Below are 22,981 nucleotides of genomic sequence, written 5' to 3' on the forward strand. Positions count from 1 at the left end.
GCTATGTAAGGATCCAGAGCGTGTCTTTTTCCCCATATACTAAAGGCGTATGTTGGCATCAATAGCTAAAGATACAGAAGCATCTAATTTTCATGTCTGAGAAGTGAATACATCAAGAGCCGCAGCATGGGTAAGGTAATTTTCCAACCCATTCCATTGAGTCCAGCCAATTACTTTGTATTCATTGTGAATACTAAGTAGCCAATGCACTTACCCTGCTTTGCAGATAATCCTGGGATGGGGAGGAAGGGGAGGAAAGAAACCTGTGACTGTATCCTAAAAGCAAAACAGGAGTTTATAGGGAATACAAGAACTAATTATAGATGTGAAATCTATATATGATGTAATATTGCATCGTTAGTCTGGATGATGCCTGAAGCAGTTATGGTAATGAAAACTTAATTTAGATGTTTTACTTGTAGCTGATACAAAATGTAAACTTCGTAGTTTTTGGTAATATTGCAATTTGTGTCCTAATATACATATTATGGTTTTTCAGTTTACAAACAAAGGACAATTACCACTTGGATGGAGAATAAAGGACCCAAGACAACTGAGTTAAAGAGGTAAAAGCTATACTATAAACTGCTTGAAAGATTTTTTTTTTTTTTTTTTAATTAATGGAACAATTCTTTTAACGGTCTCTAAAGAGGATTTGTGTCAGAAGATTTATTATAACTTACTAACATAATCATTTTATTCCGGAATAGAAGTAGGACTATTGTAGATACGGCTCTGCTTTCATTTTGGTATAACATAGAGCAGGGGTTGGCAACCTTTCAGAAGTGGGGTGCCAAGACTTCATTTATTCACTGTAATTTAAGGTTTCACATGCCAGTAATACATTTTAACGTTTTTAGAAGGTCTCTCTCTATGAGTCTATATTATATAACTAAACTATTGTATGTAAAGTAAATAATAGTGCAGTGAGGTGAGTGGGGCTGGCAGCTGGTATCCCAGGCTGGCAGCCAGCTGGCAGGGGGCCGGTGGCCAGGACCCCAGACTTGCAGCGGGCTGAACGGGGCCAGAGGCCGGGACCCCTTCTTTCTGCCGGCTCCTGCCAGACGGGGTCTCAGCTGCCGGCCCTGCTCAGCCTGCTGCCGGCCTGGGGTTCCGTTCATCCAGGCCGGCAGCGGGCTGAGTGGGGCCGGCGGCTGGGACCCTGGCTGGCAGCAGAGTGCCACTAAAAATCGGCTCGCGTGCCGCCGGTTGCTGACCCCTGACATAGAGCATTAATAAATCAAAGCTCTTGGTGTAATCTTGTTTTCAGCAAATAGTTTTGCTGTTCCTACAGCTTTTAGGATCATATTCAGTTCTGATATAAGGTGGTGCATCTCCATTGACTGTGATCAAGTTGTAGCTGCTCACATCTGGGTTTAGTTTGGAGCATACTCTCCTTGCTGAGTATGAATGCCCAATCTTGCTTTCATAAACTTATTCATAGGCTGGTGTGACAGTATCACTATTACAAATACACCTCTACCCCGATATAACACGAATTCGGATATAACGCGGTAAAGCAGTGCTCAATGAGTAGAGAAACTGATGTAGGTATACAGATTAATGGACGTAGATGTGAATATTGTAAGATGAAAGCCACCAAACTCTTTTTAGTTGTAACTAGTGTTCTTGTAGCTTCTGCGCTTTCAGTGTCAGGTCTTTAGCAGTGGCCCATTTATCCTGTTTATTTGGATTGCTTAGTTCATAGTACACAACAAGTAATCCATTTATTCATCCATAGTATCTTCTAAGAACAGCAGAATATTATCATTTATTGAGGGGGCTGCTGACTTTCAGTAGCTTATCAAAATGAGTTTAGTCAAAGAGTTTATAAACTGTAACAATCAGTAATTTCCCTTTTTTATCTTTTAGATGATGAAAGATTAAGGAAAAACCTAACAAACTACTGTCTAACATTTGATCTATGTTACTTATAGACAATTCTATAATAGAACCTTCTATATGAAGATCTTAAAGTTCTGTATAAACATTTGTTTAGTTTTACAACGTCTGCTATAGATATGTATTTTTATACAGATTTACAGATGAGTACATGTAGGCACAGAAAGGTGAAGTGACTTGCTCATTGCTGCTTGGGTGCATGCTGGGAATATAAACTAAATCTTTTGAATCACAGACCTGATATTTAATCAGCAGATCATGTCTCTGTTCACTCTTAGTGTAATATTTAGTCTAGAACTAACTTAGCTGTAAAATAACAACACATTTAGTAAATATCACTTTTTATTAAACTGCAGACTGTTTAGGACTGCTACATCCAAGAATTATTATGCATAAATGTATAAACTGGATGTATGTGAAGTAGGAGTAGAGGTATATATGACACTGGCGAGAAAGTAACTAAATTATTATGTCCAGTTCTGGTGTCCATACTTTTAAACGTGTGTAGCAAAATTGCTGAATGTTCAGCGAGAAGCTACAAAAATGATTTGAGGTCTGGGAAACATAGCTTCAATTGAGCTAGTTAAATCATATTGTATTTAGATTATCAAAAACACGGTTAAGAGATGAGTTGATCATGGCCTCGAATGACCTATATTGACAGAAAAGAGACCTTATTTAGGAGGGTCTTTAAGATGGCAGAAAAGGCATAACAAGATTCAGTGGCTGGAAAGTGAAGATAGAAAAATTTAATTGGAAGTAAGATGTGACATTTTAACTGTGAGGATAATCAACCACTGGAACAGATGACTGAGAGAAGTAACTAATTCATCATCTCACTTTGAACCTTTAAAGGGAGACATGTTATCTTTTTAAAAGATATACTCTAGTTTAGCTGTAAGTTATTGGACTTTACTGCTGATGTTACTGGGGTAAAATTCTGTGGTTTGTCTTACATGGTTGTTGTAGTCCCTCTGGCCTTTAAATCTACAAATAAGAATTTCATTTTGCAAGAAACAGTTAAACCCAGCTTTTCAAATCTTTTCTTCCACAGTTTGCAGAGCAAAACTAATAGCACGGGAGCAGATCCCAAGATGACTTCTGTTAAAAAGGATAACTTGTGTGAGCATGATGTTAAAAAGCTAGAGAATATTTGTCCACAAAGCTATCCAACAAAATCTGTGGAAATGAGTACGAAACTTGTAAATCTGCCTCAGACTGGCAACCTGTGTAAATGGGAGGCAGAGGGGCCATGCAGAGATCAGTCATCAGACATAGAGCCTGTTAAAGGGACCCGGTCTGGAGATCAGTTTAAAAATGCCAATATTGATCACATGCACAAAACTGGCAAGCAGGTTCACAGAGGTAGTGAAGAAAATAGTGACAATTGGACTCACAGGAAATTATCATCAGGCAGGTCTGTGAAGATGGCAAATACAAAACATCCATCAAAAGACAGTGAAACAGAAGGAAAAGTAACTTCATGTAATCCACAGCAGCTAAAGAGCTGCAATCCTGTCCATGTAGTCTGTGTGACTAGTGAGCAAGATGAGGTGGATGTAGTTCCAGAAAGCCCACTTTCAGATGTTTGCAGTGATACTTGTGTATCTGATATCAGAGGTCCAGGAAAACTGAACAAATATCAAAGTAGTTCAGGAGATTCGCATGCTTTTGAGAAAGAAAGTGAACCGGAGTCACCAATGGATGTAGATAATTCCAAGAATAGCTGCCAGGGCTCAGAAGCTGATGAAGAAACAAGTCAATTTCTTGATGAGCAAGAGGATGTTGACACATCAAAAGCTCCAAGCAAATCTTACAGGTTTCAGCGAGGGAATGCTGACCCAGAGTTGAGACGGTCACCGTTTTCTTCCAAATGTTGTGAAGGTGCTCGATATAACCTCCATTTTGAGGGGACGGATGACTCTGTCAAAGAGGATGAATTGCATACAAAGTCATATGGGATCTCTCCCACTCTTTCATCAGAATGCAAAGGTGCAAAACACTGTGGGAAGAAGGACTCGAAAATCACTGCCCATTTCATGAGGCTACCCAGAACAGAGGAGAAAAGGTAACCTTTGTTTGTCCTCTTCCTTCTTTCCCTTTTAAATATATTTCTCTTCAGTAATAACACAGTAGTTGTTTTATTATCCTCTAAGCAGATTTGCAAAATTTACTTAAAAGTGAAGAAACCATTGCTATAAAAACAGCAGATAATTTCAAAAATATTTATATAACCTTATTTCAAGGTTACACAATAACAGCTTGTCTTGTGCCATTTCTAGAACACAGAAGAAATATCAAGGTCAGGAATTAATACTGACCTTCTAAAGCCAGAGTAATGCAAAGTGCTTCTCTGTATATCTTGTCAAGAAATTGTTTAGAATAATTAGATTTTAATACATGGAAACACATGATGGCACAGGACATCTTTGACAAAGAATAGCTTTACTATTCATTGTTTAGTAAATTGTAATAGCAGGGCTCTTCTAAAATAAAGAGGTGGTACATATTTTCTTTTGATATATCTTAGCAAACGAGTACTGTGAATTGTGGAATGACTTCTGAATGTTACATATATGAGCTTGAATACAAGTGAAATTTTTCTTTCTAAAGAATTAGTATGATCATAGGACCAAATTAAATTCCTAATTTCTAAATTCCATTGAAGTCAATAGATTTATAGAAAGGATGAATCTGGCCTACTGAGCTATAACACAATCTAATACAATTTAGTAGCTCTTATCTGCTTTTAAAGAGATCCAGGGGACCAATCCTTAAATACACTGAGAATCTATTTTTGAGGTGTTTTTGGGTAAAGAATGTAAGCCACAGATCAAGAAGATTTCCTTCAAACTTCAATTGTTCCTTTGTCAATGATCAATATTAAAAAAAGATGTTAGATTTTTGTATGTGCATTCGTCTAATGCAAAGAAGGCAGAAGCTACAAAATTCAATCAGAATACATGGGGGAAGGGAGCTTTTGTTTTTGTTTTTGTTTTTGTTGTTTTTGTTTTTGTTTTTGTTGTTTTTGTTTTTGTTTTTGTTTTTGTTTTTGTTTTTGTTTTTTTTATTTGTTTTTTTCAGTGCTTACATTTCTCAGCTAAAAAACAAACAAACCTAACTTAGTTTTGCTCAAACTTACCAAAATATCCACCTTTGGGTTGAAACCAATATGGAAAATTTCATTCCAGAAAACATTGAGAAAGATATTCATAATTGGGAAATGTAGTGATGATGGTGCTTACTGGTTTTTTGTTTGTATTACCATAAAGCATAGAAGTCCTAGTCATGGATCAAGACCTCATTGTGCTAGGTGCTATAAAAATACAGCAAAAACACAAGCTGCCCCAAAGAAGTGTACACGCTTTATAATAGATTTGTCTAGGTTATATTTCTCTAGTTTGTTTTTGAGGAGGTCATGTGAGACAATATCAAAAGCCTTTTTAAAGTCAAGATGTATGACATCTAGTGCTTCTCCCCACCCCCATCCACAAGGCTGCTTATCCAGTAAGAAGACTATTAGGTTGGTTTGACGTGAATTGTTCTTGACAAATCCATGTTGACTGTTACTTACTACCTTATTTTGTTCTAGGTGCTTACAAATTGATTGTTTGCTCCATTATCTTTCTGGACAACCAAGTTAAGCTGACTGGTCTATAATTCCCTGGGTTGTCCTTATTCCCCTTTTTATAGATACTGTACTTGCCCTTTTCCAGTTCTCTCATCTCTCTCCTCTCTTCCATGAATTCTCAAAGATAACTAATGGCTGAGAGATCTCTTCAGCCAATTCCTAAGTATTCTAGGATGTATTACATCAGGCCCAGCCAACTTGAAGACATCTAACTTTTCTAAGCCCTGGGCTACACTGCAAACTTATGTTGATATAACTGTGTTGCTGAGGGGTATGGAAAATCCACTAAGTGCTACAACAGCGCAGCTGCACTGGTGCAGCGCTGTAAGTGTAGACAAGCCCTAAGTAATTCTTAACTTATTTCTCCCTCCCCCCCATTTTAGCCTCCGCTCCTTCCCTATTTACAATGATGTTCTTTGCTAGTCATCCAGTTACTACTAAGGATGAAAGAACTACATTTTTAAAAAAAGTATTTGAGTTTCAGATCCAAAGTTACGAAAATTGAAATTCAAAGACTGCTGGCTCTGTCTTTATTTCTCATGGTAGTGGGGTCTGAGTTGAAGAAGTAGTGGGCATCTGTGCCTCCTTATTGAAATCAGTGTGAGTTGAGGGTGTTCATTGTGCAGACTTTGGTCCCTGATAAGGCATATAGGTTGCAAACTCTTCACTTTATGTGGGGACATATTCTCTGTTATTTTAGAAGAGTACTTGCAGAATGCAGCATTCCGGTGTTATGCTGTGGCTAAAAATATAGGAGAGCTGAAATCTTGAACAATGTTTTCTAAAATGACCTTTAATCAATATTTTTTTCTATTAAAAAAAGAAACTGAATATGAGAGTCGTGGGTATTCTGGCCATAAATCAATTTCTTCAGAAATAGCTGCCCACTTGAAATTCTCTTGTTCATAAAGTAACATTTGGAGAAGTAGTAGGTTGTGAAGGTGAATGGATCTCATGCAGACACAAAGAGGTTGGAGAAGTGGCTATTTGTATAGCTATTTTTCAAACCTTTAGGGTTACTGAACTGTGTTAGTAAATTATAGAGAGAGACTTGTTGAGTTTGCTGTTCAACAATTCTGGCTAAGTGGAATTGCAGCATATCCTTCTTAATAACTCTGGTCTCTACTTCAAACAATGAATTGTACTTTCATATGTTCCCAAAGTAAATGTTATTTCCACAGTTCTATAATTTTTTTTAAAAAGCTGTATTAGTAGCATGCCCATTTATTGCTCAGGTCTGTAGTAATTGGGTTTTTAGCTATCCTCAAGATGTGCAAACGAATGCTGAAAACTTACAGTACAGAGCTGATGGTGTATTGCCATAATCATTTCATCATATGGATCTAATTTTTTATTACTTGTAGAATTTAAAAAGTAAGAAGGAAATGGAAAACAAAGTAAACATTTGGTCTGTGAATTTGCATTCTGCAGGGTTGTGTCATAAATGTGCTATTAATTCCAATGTGTACCTTGCACTGACAACAGACATGAAAGACAGGATGTGATAGAAATTCAGTATTTTCAAAAGAGTCTGTTTCTCCTTAACAAGTGCAGGTAACTCCCATTGGCATTAATGGAGTTGAGGGAAGAACAGATCCCTTTAACCAAAAGATTTTGTACATTGTGTTGAAATTAGATCAGAGAGGACAGTGAATGAATTTGGGCCAGATTCTGATTTCAGTTTCACCAGTGTAAATTCTGAGTAACAAAGTGGACAAACTATCAATTTGTGTTCCGAGAAGTGTTTTTTGCTTGACTATATGACATATTCTGTTATAGCTAGATATTAAGCTACATCTTTGCCAGTGGCACTGCATCTGTTCTCAATAGCAAAGAGCAGCAATTGGTAAAAATCACTTGTGCAACTAGAAATGTAAGTTTTTAATGAAGTAGCTCTTAATTTTTTAAGAAGCAGTAACCTTGCTTCACTAGAGTATTTTATACTATGCCTATTCTGTGGAAACAGAATACTTGGCATCTTCTGACTTTTTTACTGAGTAACAATATGCACCTCTACCCTGATATAACGCGACCCAATATAACAGGAATTCAAATATAACGTGGTAAAGCAGCGCTCCGGGGGGTGGGGGGGCAGGGCTGCGCACTCTGGCGGCTCAAAGCAAGTTCGATATAATGAGGATTCACCTATAACGCGGTAAGATTTTTTGGCTCCCGAGGACAGCGTTATATCGGGGTAGAGGTGTAATTCAAGATTTTGCTTTCTGGCTTGGCTCTTCAGTATGTATCGAACAACTGTGTGCACACTTTTATTATAGTGTCAATACTTCATGGTACACATTGTACTTAAGGTTGAGTCCTGGTTTCTATTTTACTCTACCTCTCAGTGTAGACATGCCCTTACTTTTCAGGACTTTCTCAAACTTCTGAAATTTTCTGTACTTAGTCTTTGATTCAAGTTACTAGATATAGAAATCCATTCTTCGGGTAGTATTTGCTTATTTGTAACAATTTCCTTGGCTAAAATCTGATAAACCTAACTAGTTAATTTCTTGGAGGTCTGATCTAACAGAAGAAATTAGTAATATAGTTTGTCAAAATTGTTATGCTGATCTTTTGACTTCTGAAGAAAGTTCAAACTGGGATTTTATTTTTTTTGCCTCAGTGGCTGATAATGAATGAGTACACCAGATTTTAATGAGAACATGGAATAAATGGCCATCCATCCATTACAACTGTTGATTTTATATGAAATAGGTTAGCATAGAAACCTCTGGATAGTCTATATTTCAGTGTATAGTCTGGTAGAGATGCTCACCTTGCCGTAACAAATAAGTCTTGCACAGGGGGAATTTCCTCACAAGTTAATGTATATATTATATATAATTTATTATAGTTAGTAAATCTAGATTCAAACAGAGCTTCAGGACACTATCTCTTGTATCTGTTGGGCACTGAGCAGACTTCTGGGCACTGAGTTAATAAATAATGAAGTGTTCAACAAAATCAGTCTTGTTTGTGGAGACTCTTTGGTTAGTTTAGCTCCTGCCAGCTTCAAGAAATGGAGTTAAATTATTGTTCTAAATTACCTGTGTAAGTCTGAAGTAATGCCAGTATAACAGAGAACAAAATTTGGGCTTGTTTCTATAATCTTTCCTTGTGTGTTAGGCCCAATTCACTATTGCCCTACAGCTTGTCTAGTTACTTACGCACATGCAAAATGGGTGTAAATCATTACCTGTAAATGACTATATAAGTGTAACCCTTCTGCCCATCTAGTTGGCAGCAACAAGGGCCGGGTTCTGTATCTAGGGGTTCAGTTTCAATAACACAATGCAAAACCGGCTCGAGCCCCCACCCAGTGACCTGGGACAATTACATACCACCCCCCCTGGGTACCTCTAAGAGGCAATACTTCCCCTCTCGCAAGCACGGAGTCTGAGTGTAGCAGAAAATGTTTAATAACATGAGGTAAACGACATCAGCATAAAATTGGAAAAAACACCACAAACAGGATTCACAACACAAACCATGAGCAAAACCCACCCCAGCAAATTGGGCTGTGTCCTTTCCCTTTGGTTCTTGAATCCAGCAACCCAAAAATCACCCAGAGTCCCCAAAGTCCGACACCCCCAAAGTCTCTTGGGTCCAGCAACCACCCAAAGTCCCAAAAGTCCAACAACCCCCAAAGTCTCTGTCCCTGGTCAGTACAGTCCCAGAGTAAAAGGGGGGGGGCACGCAGGGTGTTAAGGGGCACCTTACGTGATCCGAGGCTGGCCAGCCGTCTGTTTCTCCGTGGGGGTTCCGCCGCAGCCTTTACCACGAGCCAGTCCACTTTCCTGCCATCCCACAAACTGCTCCGCTGTACAAGCTGCTCCGCTCCGCTCACCGACCTGTGAGCCATTCCAGCCGTCCCCGCAAACAGCTCCGCTCGCCGTTCCTTAGGCCACTCCAACCGGCCCCGCAAGGCTCCACGCCGCTCCTCCAGTCGTCCCCACAAATTGCTCCGCCAGCTGCTGAGCAATATAGCTTCAGGCTCCCCCACTAGTTAACACAGCACTCAGTGATTTCAGCTCTTAATAACGTCAGCTCTTTTGTGATTTCAGCTCTTAATAACATCGGCTCTTTTGTGATTTCAGCTCTTAGTGATTTCAGCTCATAGTAATAGTAGGGGAGCCCCAGTGCTGGTGCACCATTGGCCCAAAGTGAATTCAGCTCCACAGCCTGTAACTAGACTCCTAAGGGAATCAAAGTTAGCTCTGACATTCAACAGTGGAGAGAGGAGGCGGTGCAATTGGTGTTTCAAACCCTCAGAGGGGGCCCATACCATCAGGTACAAATACCTGTCCCCATCCTCTCTCAATTCACTGGGTTTTGTAACCCATGCCCCTTGTCAAGCAAGTGCTACTTAGGTAATGGTGAGGGACTCACTCAGTCCTTCTGTCATACAACAGTTCCACTGGCCTTGATTCACAGAATCAGGGTAACAAAACTTTATTCTTCCCGCCCCAATAATAGAGAAACTGGGGATCCCACACCAGCCAAAGTAACCATTTTCAGTTGTTGTGTTTCATGCCAGGCCAGTGGGTGTGCCTATGCAAACAAGATCAGCCCCTGGAGTTCTTTTCCACACTCGCCATAATTCACCACCAGATGTCAGGGTAGAGCTCATCCTGACTCTGCTTACATCAGGAAAAAGGCAAAGCTGGATTTTGAAAGAGCATTTGCTGCTCCCATTAATTTTAATGTCAGCTGTGAATGCTCAAACACTTCTGAATATCCATCTCTACTTCTGATTGAAGTCTGTGCCTCCACTTTGATACCTTTTTTTGTATTCAGATAGGATATTGCTTGTATGTTATACTGAGATCTATAATCACTCTGAAGTTCTACAACTGGTGATTTGTACCAGGTCTCTACAATGTCTGCTTAAGCCATACTATACAGATGGAATACACTGGAACTGTTTTGCTGCTGTTTGAGGACAAATATAAAGGCTGTTCAAACTACTGACTTAGAAGTCAATATGTTCCATTCCCCCGGTAGTGTCTGGGGAGCTGGTGGTACGGGTAAACGTCATCTTGAGAAAGCTGTTATCCGCTACAGTGTCCTGATGGGTTCATATGGTAAAAGCACTTTTCATTATGTATAAATAGAATATTGCATTGAACATGTACAGTTAATGATTAAACTGATACTTAGAGACTCCTGTTAATGGGGACCATAATGGGACCAAAGCCTCTGGCTAAGGATTGTGTTCCATTCCATAAAGTTTACAATATTTGGAGCAGTTTTGAGGATGGCTTTTCTGCTGTTGAACACTATGGAAAACTGCATGTTGCTGAAAACAAGGTGTTTCTGGATTCAGCTTTTGCTGTGTTTTGGATGCAGTTAAAAAGGATTTTAGAAAAGAAACTGCTTAAGTGACACAAATTTAGTTTGAAATCTAATGTTAATACATACATTTAGCTGTAGAGTATTCCACTGTAAATAAGATGTGCTTCAATGTATTCCTTTTATTTTAACAGCAGGAAAGAACCTTGTGAATTCAAACACCAAAGGCCAGGAAGGAAGATTCCTAAATATATCCCACCTTCGCTTCCAACTAATAAGAAATGGTTTGGGACACCTATTGAAGAGATGAGGAGAATGCCTATGTGTGGGGCTCGTCTTCCTCATCTGAGACCATCAACTAATCACACAGTGACCGTCAGAGTATGATGATTCAAAATAATATTTGAAAACACAACCTTCTTATTAAATTGATGGCATAAGACTGATATCCTGCCATTTATCAGTTTTGCAGCTTTACATGATTGTGGAAACTTTTGACTTCTCAGGAAGCTAGCTAGAGTATCTAATACGCTTAAAGATGACTTGCCTTCTGTGATACAGCGGTCTTATAATTTGGTTGAGTAGGACTTCAGAAATATGATTAAGATTTTGATTCTGGCCCTTATGGGACAAACCTTTCTTTTAGATAGGTTTGTGCCTCACCATTTGACTTCAAGGTTTGGGAGCTGCAGCATGTATATCTGTAGCCAGAATTGGTCAATGTTTTCTGTTTTCAAAATTTCTCCATTTTGGACTCAAAGTATAAAAGATAAAAGTGAATGAGTGAAGAGGAGTCTAAAGGAATCTTAGCCTTGCATCCCATACTAACCTGGCACATATATGTGTGTGTCTGTGTCTCTCGCTCTCTTTGAAATAATGTACAGTAAAATAATTGTTAAAGTGAAATATATGATAAACTGGCAGCATGTCACAAAAGCACAGCTAAAGAAAATCACATTCATTCTCAATAAACTGACATTTATTTGACTTACGTGTTGCTTAAAAGGCATGTGGTCTATAAGGTGTTCAACTGTTAATGCAATGTTATGAATAGAATTTACTATCAGAAAAGTCAGGAATTTTAAATATGGTTCCCACTGTATCCACAACTAGTTATCACCATGTGCAATAATAGTGTGTTATTCATGCACATAAATATGGCTACATTTGGAACCATAATTGTGTGACTTTTGTGTTTGTAAATTTCCAGCCATATTGGCTTAGAATAGCTTTTAGTATTTTTTATTTTTAGAGGAAAAAAATCCCTAGCAGGTGATCAGACATTGGAATGATTGCATATATTACATTTATTTCAAAGTGCAGTAAAAGTTAAATTGATGACACTTTATTTTATATTTATTTTTATATTTTAGAATGTTAGGCTAGAAGGAACCATTATGATCATATAGTCTGACCTCCTGAATAACACAGGCCATAGAAGCTCTCCCAGTAATATCAGCATGGAGAATTACAAATGTGCTATGCCTGGAGTTTTTTAAATATATCCATGTTTGAGTTATTAGAAAGCAGAACGGTATATAATACATTTTGTAAAAGCACGAAAAAAATAATTTTCTGAGTTTTAATGGCTTAAAAAAAGCCAAACTAAATTGTACAATTTAAAAAAAAAAAAAAAAATCCACTCTTGGGCTGTGTATAAAAATGAGTAGCTTTTCACCTGTAAACGGTGTGTGCTTCCCCTATGTGCCCCTTGTGACTGGGTATGTACAGCAGATAGACCCTGCCTTAATGTTTCCAACTGTATCCATCAGTAAATCCACTGTAAAGAATCCAGACAAGGGTAAGCTGAAACAGCATACGTATATCCCCTTTAATAAGGTCTTGGGGAGGGAGCATTTGTAACAGAAGTTCGTAGGCCCTTACCGGATGACCCTGTTTCAGAATTTCCAAACTAAAAGTCCACAAAGAAATCCTCTGGCTGGATTAGGCTAGCCCTCTGGAGAGTGAGGGAGAGACTACTATCCTTTGCAGCCTGGATGGCTTCTAGACCCCTTCCTCCTGCTCAGTTTTCTGTTCCTGTTTAGATTACCAAGCCCTAAGGTGGGCAGGGGCCTCCTTTATTACACCCAGGCTGTCTTGGTTGTAGGCTCAAGCCTGCCTCTTAAAGGGGGAAGTATGCTCTTACAGCCCAAAAAGAAATAATTTCAGAAAATGTTATATAAATACCTGAAAATGATCATCTTGTAATGAAAGTGTCTTCTCCACCAAAATGATTGTTTTGTTACTCTAATATCCTAGTGTCTTAGACTGAAAACAAGTATAACCCACATCAGCACAGTGTGGCTTTTTGTCCCCTTCTGGTGGCTAGACTAGAGAAGTTCGAGTCGTCTACTGCTGACCTAGTTGACCAGGTGCTTTAGCTCAAGCAGTAGCTGCACTCTGTTTTAGATCCAGAGGTCCTGGGTTCAATCCTCACAGACAGCCCAGGCAGGAGCAGTGTTACACAAGCATGTGAGTATCTGAGGCTGTGTCTACACTCCTGCTGGATTGATGCACCGGGGGTCGATTTAACAGGTCTGTTGAAGGACCTGCTAAATTGACGGCAGAGCACTCTCCAGTCGACCCTGGTACTCCACTGGGAACAAGAAGAGTAAGGTAAGTCGATGGAAGAGTGTCTCCCATCGACCCAGCACGGAGTCGACACCACAGTAAGTCGACCTAAGCTACGTCGACTCCACTACGTCGTTATTCACTAGCTGGAGTTGCGTAACTTAGGTTGACTGGCTATGTGTACACTACTGCGGTAAGAGTTAGTCTAAGACTATATAATATGGGCCATTGCCTACTCTGAGATGTTTGGGTATAGTTGCTGTTAAACTTGATGGAACGTGTGGAAAAGGATTTGTGGCCAAAATTTGGCTGTGCATTCACTTTTTATGAGGATTTCTGTTTCTTATTGTTTATGTAGGTTTCACAAGCACTTTGCATAGCATGAATTTTCTTTCTATTCTCTGTTGCAGGTAGATCTATTGAGGGAAGGAGAGGTGCCAAAACCTTTTCCAACTCATTATAAAGATTTGTGGGATAATAAACATGTTAAAATGCCCTGTTCAGAACAAAACTTATACCCTGTAGAGGATGAGGTAAGACAAAAAAAATTTCCTTACAAATATGAATGAAAGTTTGGGCAATAAAACTGAGACAGATACAATAAGGAGTTGTGACCCTGCCTTCTGCTATAGTTTTAGATGTTCAGTTTGCCATACTGAATTAGAACACTGGTCTATCTGGTCTGGTAGCTAAACTTCAGACGGAAGAAGAGAACTCTTCTGCCAGCCAATAATTCATTTAGCAATCTGTGTGATGAATACTATACATGGTAAGGAAAAAGAGGGGCAGGTTGGGCGTGGAAAAAAGGAGAGACATTTTTTCCCCCCTGGTCCTATTGGGGATGATCATTACACCTTGCAGAATGATTGGTTCAGTTATAGTTTGTCACTCAGTGTGCATGTATTCAGTCTTCAAAGGTTTCAAGTGTATCTTCTTTTCCTTCTTTATTATGTTACTGGCTAAACCATAAATGGCCTAGTCTTGCTAGGTTAAAGATTTTTTGATACGAGTATCATGTTGCCACTTGGGAGACTTGTGATTGAGATCCCTTAGTTATAGGTAAACACATTTTTGGAGATTTACCTGTGTGGAGACCAAATTGTATTGCCTCTTGACAGCTGGTGCGCACCTTTATAGCCTAAAGGCGTTTTGACTTTCTCAGCTGTGGTATTTTTGCTGCAGCTGAAAAATTAATAACTGATGAATTGGTGCTTCATAGGAAAAGGATTCATGAAAACCCTATGGCGCCAGTTAGACAAGAGCATTAGCATGACTCTGAAGAGGTAAACTATCTTGTTCAGCCCTCTCATACCAGTCTCATGAAAATTGCCTGTTTCCACCGAGTAAGCATTGGAGTTTTTCCCAATATCTTTTTCTCTCTTTAGGCATATGGCCTTAATTTGAGTATGTGGAAGAATGAGTCAGACTTTCTGTACCTTAATCCCCCTATGAATTGTTGAATTAATATTCTGAGTGTGAAAGGAGATTTTGGGGGGATTTTATAACTCTAGTTATATTATGTCATAATCAAATATCCACTTTATCCTTACTGCAGAAACCTTTGTTCAAGTCTTGGTCATCTCTCTCTCCTTGCTAATTATAACTCTCCCATTTCTCACCTCCGTTTCAATATGGTCCAGATCTTCGCAAACAATTTTGTCTCCTACTGCTTTGATCATACCACCTTTCCTTGCCTAGTATAATGAGCATAGAATACCTCTGTTTTTGTGAATTTTATTGGCTTCCCCTCTGATTCTGAGTGTGATTGACGGTGGTGTTTGTAATCTGTAAAGCCCTACATGGTTTGGGACTTGGCTCATTTAGGGACTTTCTCTTTGCCACTTTACCATTTTGGTGGTTGAGAGCATATGAGGCACTTTTGCCTACTGTTCATGGATGTGCAACCTTTGGGTCTAGAGGCAGACTGTTTCTGGTGGAGGGTCTTCAGCTATTAAGCTCACTTCCTCCAACAGTGGTCTCCTTTAATAATGTTTTGGTCAACCATTTCCTGCATTAAGGACCATTAATGCATTATTTATGGCTGATGGGGTAGTATAGGAAAGAGTGTGGTTAGTATGAAGGAGAGCACTTTATATATCATTTAACAAATGTCCTAATTTAAAAAAAAAACCTCTTTAAAGTAAAATGCAGTGTGATTTGAGACATTAATTAGCAAATTACACAAGTGCTCCAAGCATAAGTTCTTTCTAAAAGTAGGCAAATAGAGAACCTCTTTTCCTTTTCTCCCCTCTACAATTGTACTGTGGTATACAGTCAATGACACTGAATATTTTACTGCGACATGCTTTTTGACTTGGGGGGATCGAATACAATTTTATTAGCTGAAGTGTTTTCAGATTTCTTTGCTTTGTTCGTGTTTTCATTTTATTTTTTAAAGAATGGTGATAGGACTGCTGGAAGCCGATGGGAGCTAATCCAGACTGCACTACTTAACAAGTTCACCAGCTCACATGATTTGAAGGTAAGGCCGGCAATCTAAAATAAAGTCAATTTAAAAATGAGTTATAAGTAGTTTCAGGTCCTATATCTGTCTAGGAGTGCCCTTGCCAATCCCGGTTTTCTTTCTTTCTTTTTTTTTCCTCTGCTGAGGGATGGACCCACATAAACAACTGCAGAAAGTGACCATACAGGGGGAAATGTGAAACTCATTCTGCAAAATGTGCTGTCAAATTCACCAAGTAAAGATCCTGGAAAAATAGATATTTTTCTCTAATCACTTTGTTCCCTTAGGTGTGTTTGATAACATTAGTGTAAAGAAACATAGCAGGCAGGAATGTGATAATTTTTTTTTTTTTTTTAAATGACGGTGTCCCTTTATGTAGTGTAGTAGCAGAGCTGTTTTCCTCACTACCCGGTTAAACACGATAAATGCCTAACAGCATTATCCTTAAGTCACTTTTTGTTTTTTGTTTTGTTTTTCCTTTTTAAAGGAACTTTTGATTTAGCAATTTAAAAAGAAACAATCCTACCTGCCCATGGGTTTGAAATTTGAATACAGAATCTTAACCTACCATCTAATTGTTTTAGTAGGCTAGACCATTCGAACATGAAAGAGAGCTGGAAAAATTAGTATTTAGGTCAGATTTAGCTTGTGTGTGTGCGCCTTCCTTCATTTTCTGGTTTGTTTTGTATGAGGTAGGTCCACAACACAGATCAGGCAGTTTCTCTTTTTAATGCGGTTATTTGTATTTATTTAAATCATAATAAAGACGCTAGATGCCATAACACAATAAAGTCTCTAGATGCCAAAATCAAGTCTCTAGATGCCATAACACAATAAAATACCAGCAGTGTTAAATAATAATTTCAACATGTCATCAGCTACCTACAAAAATTCCTTTCTTCCCCTTCATTGTTGTAGGAAGCACGTCTTCAGCCCTCTCCAAAACCCCAGTCAACAGAGGACACATGCAGAGTACCAAGATGGTCCCCAAATTTGGGCTATTTTGGACCAAGCAGAGAGCAGATTCCACTCTGAGTCCTCAGTGAGCAGCATGGCATTTTTAACACTCTGAATTGCTTTTCACTCACTAGTAGCAGGCCTTGTGTAAGAGTTTGCAGATGCAAATGGAGATACTGAAAATGAGTAAGAGACTTAAGTGGTTTTCTTCTAAATTCTCATAAATATTTTCTCTTGTGCCTTTTCCTCAGCAAGCTGCACTGTAACTTCCCCAAACGTTCCTCCTTGCACATTTGCTTCTCAAGCCCTTGATTGGAGATTTTTCCAGTAGCAATACTCGTTCAGCCTTCATGTACACCATATGCCTCCTTGTGCCAGACACTGAAGCTATAGATGGATGTGTGGAAAAACCGCCCTCGTTTCCTTTTTTACCTCAGGTGGAGGTCTAGCATGCACTCCTTCAGCTTGCCTCGGTTATTTCAAATTCTATTTATAGCTTAAGTTTTGTGAGCGTAGGTCGTTGTTAGTATTAGTTAGTTACTTAGTAAGTGTTAGTAGTGAGGGGATGGGTTTTTCCCCCCCTTTTCTCTTTTTCCTTCGGGAGTCTTGTCTTTCTGGCAGGACATGCCTGGCTCTCCAGGCTTCAAATGTTGCCTTTCCTGCCGAGAGCAATACCTGTGAGCAATAGCCACTCTAAGCGTGTCCATTGTTTGGGGGGGTGCAATTTCTGCCTATTCCTCAAGTTGAGGATAATGAAGAACAAGAAGATTAAGCTCAGACTGTTAATGGTTTAGTGCTCACTTCAGTGTCTGAGTCAGGTCAGGAGATCTCCCCCCCCCGTACATCTGTGTCCAGACAGATCCAGGGCCCCTTTCACCTTCGCACAGGCTCCCCTTAAGAAGTGGATGTTGTTGAAGGCTTCTGAAAGGGCTTCTAAAAAAAGGAGTGTGGACTCTCATCTGAAAGAGCCTGCTCCAGAAAATCCCAGTCCCCTTTGAAGAGCTACAGTCTCCAAAGCCTTGATCTCTTGGCTCGGTACCATTGAGTTGAAAGACTCCTCATCCGGTACCGGTAGAGTCAGAAAGCCCTGGAGCTCGAGGGAGAGACATGGCTCTGACAGGGCTTTGGTACCTTCTACCATGGAGAAGGACGGCAAGCATAAACACCATGGTCCGGTACTGTTAGGTCCAGACCCATGTTGGCACCTACCCATTTGGCACCCTCGGTACTGAGCAAGAAATGGTGCCAGACTCCATCAGTGTCTACGTTGGTATGCCTGCCATCGATGATACTGTCAGCCTTGGCTACCATGTCCATGGCTACCACATTGGTACAAGTTCCCTAATCGGTACCACAAGAGTTCAGATATGTGAGGGACTTGCCCATGACTAGGGCCCTACCAAATTCATGGCCATGAAAAATGCGTCACGGACCGTGAAATCTGGTCTCCCACCATGGTATCTGGTCTTTTGTGTGCTTTTACCCTGTACTATACAGATTTCATGGGGGAGACCAGTGTTTCTCAAATTGGGGGTCCTGGCCCAAAAGGAAGTTGCAGGGGGGTCGCAAGGTTATTTTAGGGGGGTCATGGTATTGCCACCTTACTTCTGTGCTACCTTCAGAGCTGGGCGGCCAGAGTGGTGGCTGTTGGCCAGGTGCCCAGCTCTGAAGGCAGCGCCCTGCCAGCAGCAGCACAGAAGTAAGTGTGGCAATACCATACCATGCCACCCTTGCTTCTGCGCTGCTGCCTTCAGAGCTGGGCGGCCGGAGAGTGGCGGCTGCTGACTGAGGGCCCAGCTCCGCAGGCAGCAGCACAGAAGTAAGTGTGGCAATACTATGCCATGCCATCTTTACTTCCCCGCTTCTGCAGGCAGTGGTTCTGCCTTCAAAGCTGGGCAGTGCCGCCACCTGCAGAAATGGGGAGTAAGGGTAGCAGTACCACAACCCCCCCTACAATAACCTTGGGACCCCCCCCCAACACCTTTTTGGGTCAGGATCCCTACAATTACAACACCGTGAAATTTCAGATTTAAATAGCTGAAATTGTGAAATTTACGATTTTTAAAATCCTATGACCATGAAATTGACCAAAGTGGACCGTGAATTTGGTAGAGCCCTATCCATAACATATGAGCTGAAATCCCAGTTCCTCGTGGATACTGAGTGTCTCTCAGTACTGAGACCTCCGTCTCCAGACTGTTGTTGTCCCTTGATACCGCAGGATTTGCCATCCTTTTCTATGCTCCTCCATCGGACAGTGTTGAGGAGGATGAAGGGGACTTCTGGTTGGTCTCTTCTATTTGAATCCAGGGTTCCCCAACATAGACTGTCAGGAACCCATTCTTTGACAGTCATAGGGAAGAGTGCAACCGTCATCGAGGGTGGTGAAACTAACCCTGTATCCCACCCCCACTCCTGTATGGGCCCCCTCAATGGGCATACTAGGATCCCTGGTCTGCTTACTGACAGCAATTCTCCAGACCACAACTGCCGTCTCAAAGGGAGAGTAGGGTTGTTCAGTCCTGTCCTCCTCCTCAACCAGCCACCTCCCCACCCCAGGAAGAGACACTTTTTAGGAACAGGAGTCGAGGGCAGATACAGAAATCACCCTCAAACACCAATTTCATCCTCTTCTCCAGGCAAAGCAGTTTTGCCTCCACCGTCTTCCATGGCTACTGATTTTTGGCAACTTGAAGACCTCATAAAGCTGACACTCTTCAAATTCCACTTGACGAGGTCAGGGATTCACAACACATCATAAGATGTTAGATATTCTACTGTCAACAACACCCTCCAGGTGGCATTACCTATCAGTGAGGCACTCCTGGATCCTGCTAAGACTGTATGGCAAACACCTACTATTTCACCCATGTGTAAAAGGACAGACAAAAAATATAATATTCCCCCTAAGGACTCTGATTTCTTTTTCTCCCACCCTCCACCAAACTCCCTAGTAGTGGATGCAGTAAACAAGTAGGGCAGGCAGCACTTCTCCATGTCTATTACACATGACAAGGACCATAAGAGACTTGATCTTTTTAGACAGAAGTCCTATTCATCAGCAATCCTGCAGTTCAGGATCATGAACTATCAGGCAGTCCGTTTCAGAAACTATAATAAATTGATGGCTTTTATTTAACACATGGCATAGGAACATAGGGAGCAATTCCAGTCTATTTCAAAGGGGCAATTATTGGCCAGAACTGCTCTTCGAACATCCTTAGTTGCTGTGAACACTGCTGCCAGGTCCATGTCCATGGTGGTAGTTATGCACAGGGCATGATGGCTCCAGCTCTTGGGATTTCCAGGAGAAGTACTGAAAACGGTTGCGGCCCTCCCTTTCAATGATTGTAGGCTTTTCTTGGGGACCACAGATGAGTCCTTGCATACACTGAAGGACTCTGGAGCCATATTCCTTGGGCATATATACACCTACTAATAAGAGATAGTTTAGTAGGTCACAAACTGCCTGGAGATCACGTCCTGATCAGTTCTCTGGATTCCATAGGTCCACCGAACCCCGCAGGAAAAGACATAAGTTTCAGAGAAAAAGGACAGCCCACCTGCCCTCCATGACCACTCAACCATCTCCTAAGCAGCAATTTTGAAAGGCTGGTTGAGGGTTGGTATCCTCCTGCATCTCTGGTTTTACAGTTGCAACTCTTTGCCCTCCACCCTCTCTTTGGGGACTGCCTTTCTGATTTCCAGCATGCCTGGAGGCAAATTACTACAGACAAGTGGGTTATAGAGGTCACAACATCACACTAGATCATCCATTGTACATCACACCCTCCTTTCAATTCCCCTTCCCCATTCCTCTTTAGGGACCCCTTTCATGAGCTTTTATTAAGATGGAAGGTGAACCCCTCTGTTTAGGAGCAATAGAGCCAGTCCTTGCCCCTCAGAGGGGCAAGAGGTTTTACTCTTAAGTATTTCCTCATACAAAAGAAGGATGGAGGGCAGAGACTGATCTTTGATCTAAGACTTCTAAACAAGTTTGTAAAGCCTCAGAAGTTCAGGATGGCGATTCTGGCAGCTATAATTACTTCACTGGAGAAGGGAAATTGGTTTTCAGCCCTCGACCTACAAGATGCCTATTTCCATATAACGATACACCCTTCGCACAGGAAATATTTATGAATCACTATAGACCAGGATCATTTCCAAAGTACTTCCCTTCAGTATCTCCTCTGCCCCAAGGGTGTTCTCCAAGGTCGTGGTGGTAGTGGCTGTTGACCTCTGACAGAGGCAATCCTGGTCTTCCAAGGGCCATTCCTATGAAGTAGTGCTGTCTTCCAGCCTCCTGGCCCTTGCTCTGTTCCAAGAGTTGGGTCTTTAGCTAAAAGTAAGGAAATCCCTGTTAATCCCCACAAGGAAGATTGTTTATAGGGGCTTCTGTGGATTTGTCAACAGCCAGGGCCTACCCTCCCTTAGACAAGTTCATAACCTTGTCAGATTTGATATGGACAATTCAGGGGAATCCTTGAACCTCTATAAGGAACTGTCTTCAGCTCCTGCGATACATAACAGCTTGCACTTTTGTGACTAATTATGTAAGGCTATGCCTCAAGTCAGAAACACCTTTGGACAGACAGGTGACTGTTCCTCTATAAGTGAGGAACTCCCTGGGTTGGTGGAAAGATCAATTCAACATCTGCATGGGCATTCTCTTCTGTTGCCCAATTAGATCACTGACTTAAACAACATATGCATCGCTGTTGGGATGGGGAACTCATCTCAATGCTCTTATGCCTCAGGGAAAATGGACAGCTCAGAAAACCAATCTCCACATTAATCTGTTGGAGCTCAGGGCTGTCAGGAATTCCTGCTTCTATTTCTATTTCACAAAAATTCAGGCGGCTGGGAAGGCTTTAAACCTTTTTTTAAAAACAACTTTTAAAAAAAAGCCTCTATGCCCTGTGATGACTAAAGAAAATGCTCAATTTTTGTGTTGCATGAATGACATAGCAACTATTAAATTATTTTTTTGTCAACAATTCCTAGCGTGTGTTTTGAGGCTGACCAATTTCTTGAAGCAGTGTAAAATTGATATTTTAAAACATGGTTCTTTGTTATAAAAAAAAAAGTTAGATTAGACAAAAAGAGGTCTTAAAGTCAGATACACAGAGAGAGAGAGAGAATATTGTAAATTAAGAACTAAGCCAGTTTTCCTTGGAATTATTTTTGGTAAGATTATGTTTAGGCCTGGTCCTTGTTTCTGTGTTTTTAATTGTTCTGCTTAACTTTGCTATGCTTCTGATTCTCTAGTCCCTTATACAGGCAAAAGCTCCTGTCAATTACAAGGGGCGTTTTTTGCCTATATAAAGCCTGCAGGTGAGGCCCCAAGATAGCAAGTTTGTTGTGTATTAAGATACTTTTCTGCCAGTAGATGGTGCTGTTTCTTCAAAAAGATAAACTTCAGTGAATTGTCGTATGCCAACCAAGGATCTGTATTTATTATTCCAGTATGTGTGTTTTTCTTCCATAGGAGGCTATATTGAGATATAATGTTGCTTATGCCAAGAAGTGGGACTTTACTGCTCTTACTGACTTCTGTGATAAGGTAAAGAAAGTTTACTTCAAAACCGAAAATATAAAAGATAATTCAATGAATTCTGGCTATATTTACTATATATCTTGTGTCACTTTTTTTGTTTCATTTTCCCTTCTATCAAGAATCATGAGCTGCCCATATCTATAAGAGGCCCTAATGTAATACTTTGGTTGGCAATGGTAGCTACAGTGGTTAGTGCATACTAGGCTTTTGCTTCATTCTAGATTTTGCATGACTAGCTCAGAAGTTTTAGAGCATTCCTGAACCTTTTACTTCCAGGAAAAAACCTGTGATCGTCCTGCTATGCTGCCAGATTTGTTAGTAAACTCTATTGTGTTTTTGTAAAGAAACATTATATTAAAAAGAAACTCGTTATTTTTATGTTTCTCCCCAGTGTCATTCCCTGACACATAGACTGGTTATAAGTCTAGCAGTATATTTTTCTTTTAAGGTATGGGAGGTCTTGATTTTTAAACTTTAGACAAACCCTTGTGAAGCTGGGGCAATTGCTCTATCTTCAGACTTTCCCCCTGGCAAGAGGATGCGGGGGAAAGAGCTACAGGTGACAGATGCTAGTAACATTGCTTAATGCACTTCTGCAAAGTGCTCA

The 22,981-nt window shown here is 40.4% G+C and overlaps 1 protein-coding gene across 3 annotated transcripts in view; it reads left to right on the forward strand.

Moving 5' to 3' along the window:
* PARG (poly(ADP-ribose) glycohydrolase) overlaps positions 1 to 22,981 on the forward strand; it is a 124,261-nt gene that overhangs the window by 2,425 nt on the left and 98,855 nt on the right. For 2 of the 3 annotated variants that reach the window (XM_024209952.2, XM_024209968.2), the window contains exons 2-7: positions 500 to 566; positions 2,957 to 3,970; positions 11,020 to 11,206; positions 13,807 to 13,929; positions 15,795 to 15,878; positions 22,306 to 22,380. In XM_024209952.2, the coding sequence (XP_024065720.2) occupies positions 500 to 566; positions 2,957 to 3,970; positions 11,020 to 11,206; positions 13,807 to 13,929; positions 15,795 to 15,878; positions 22,306 to 22,380 (1,550 nt within the window). The remainder of the gene's footprint in view (positions 1 to 499; positions 567 to 2,956; positions 3,971 to 11,019; positions 11,207 to 13,806; positions 13,930 to 15,794; positions 15,879 to 22,305; positions 22,381 to 22,981) is intronic. The other variant, XM_024209960.2, reaches the window with a different exon arrangement.

This window comes from Terrapene carolina, unplaced genomic scaffold (genome assembly GCF_002925995.2).
Source record: "Terrapene carolina triunguis isolate 2854851 unplaced genomic scaffold, T_m_triunguis-2.0 Scaffold146, whole genome shotgun sequence".
Taxonomy (NCBI): Eukaryota; Metazoa; Chordata; order Testudines; family Emydidae; genus Terrapene; species Terrapene triunguis.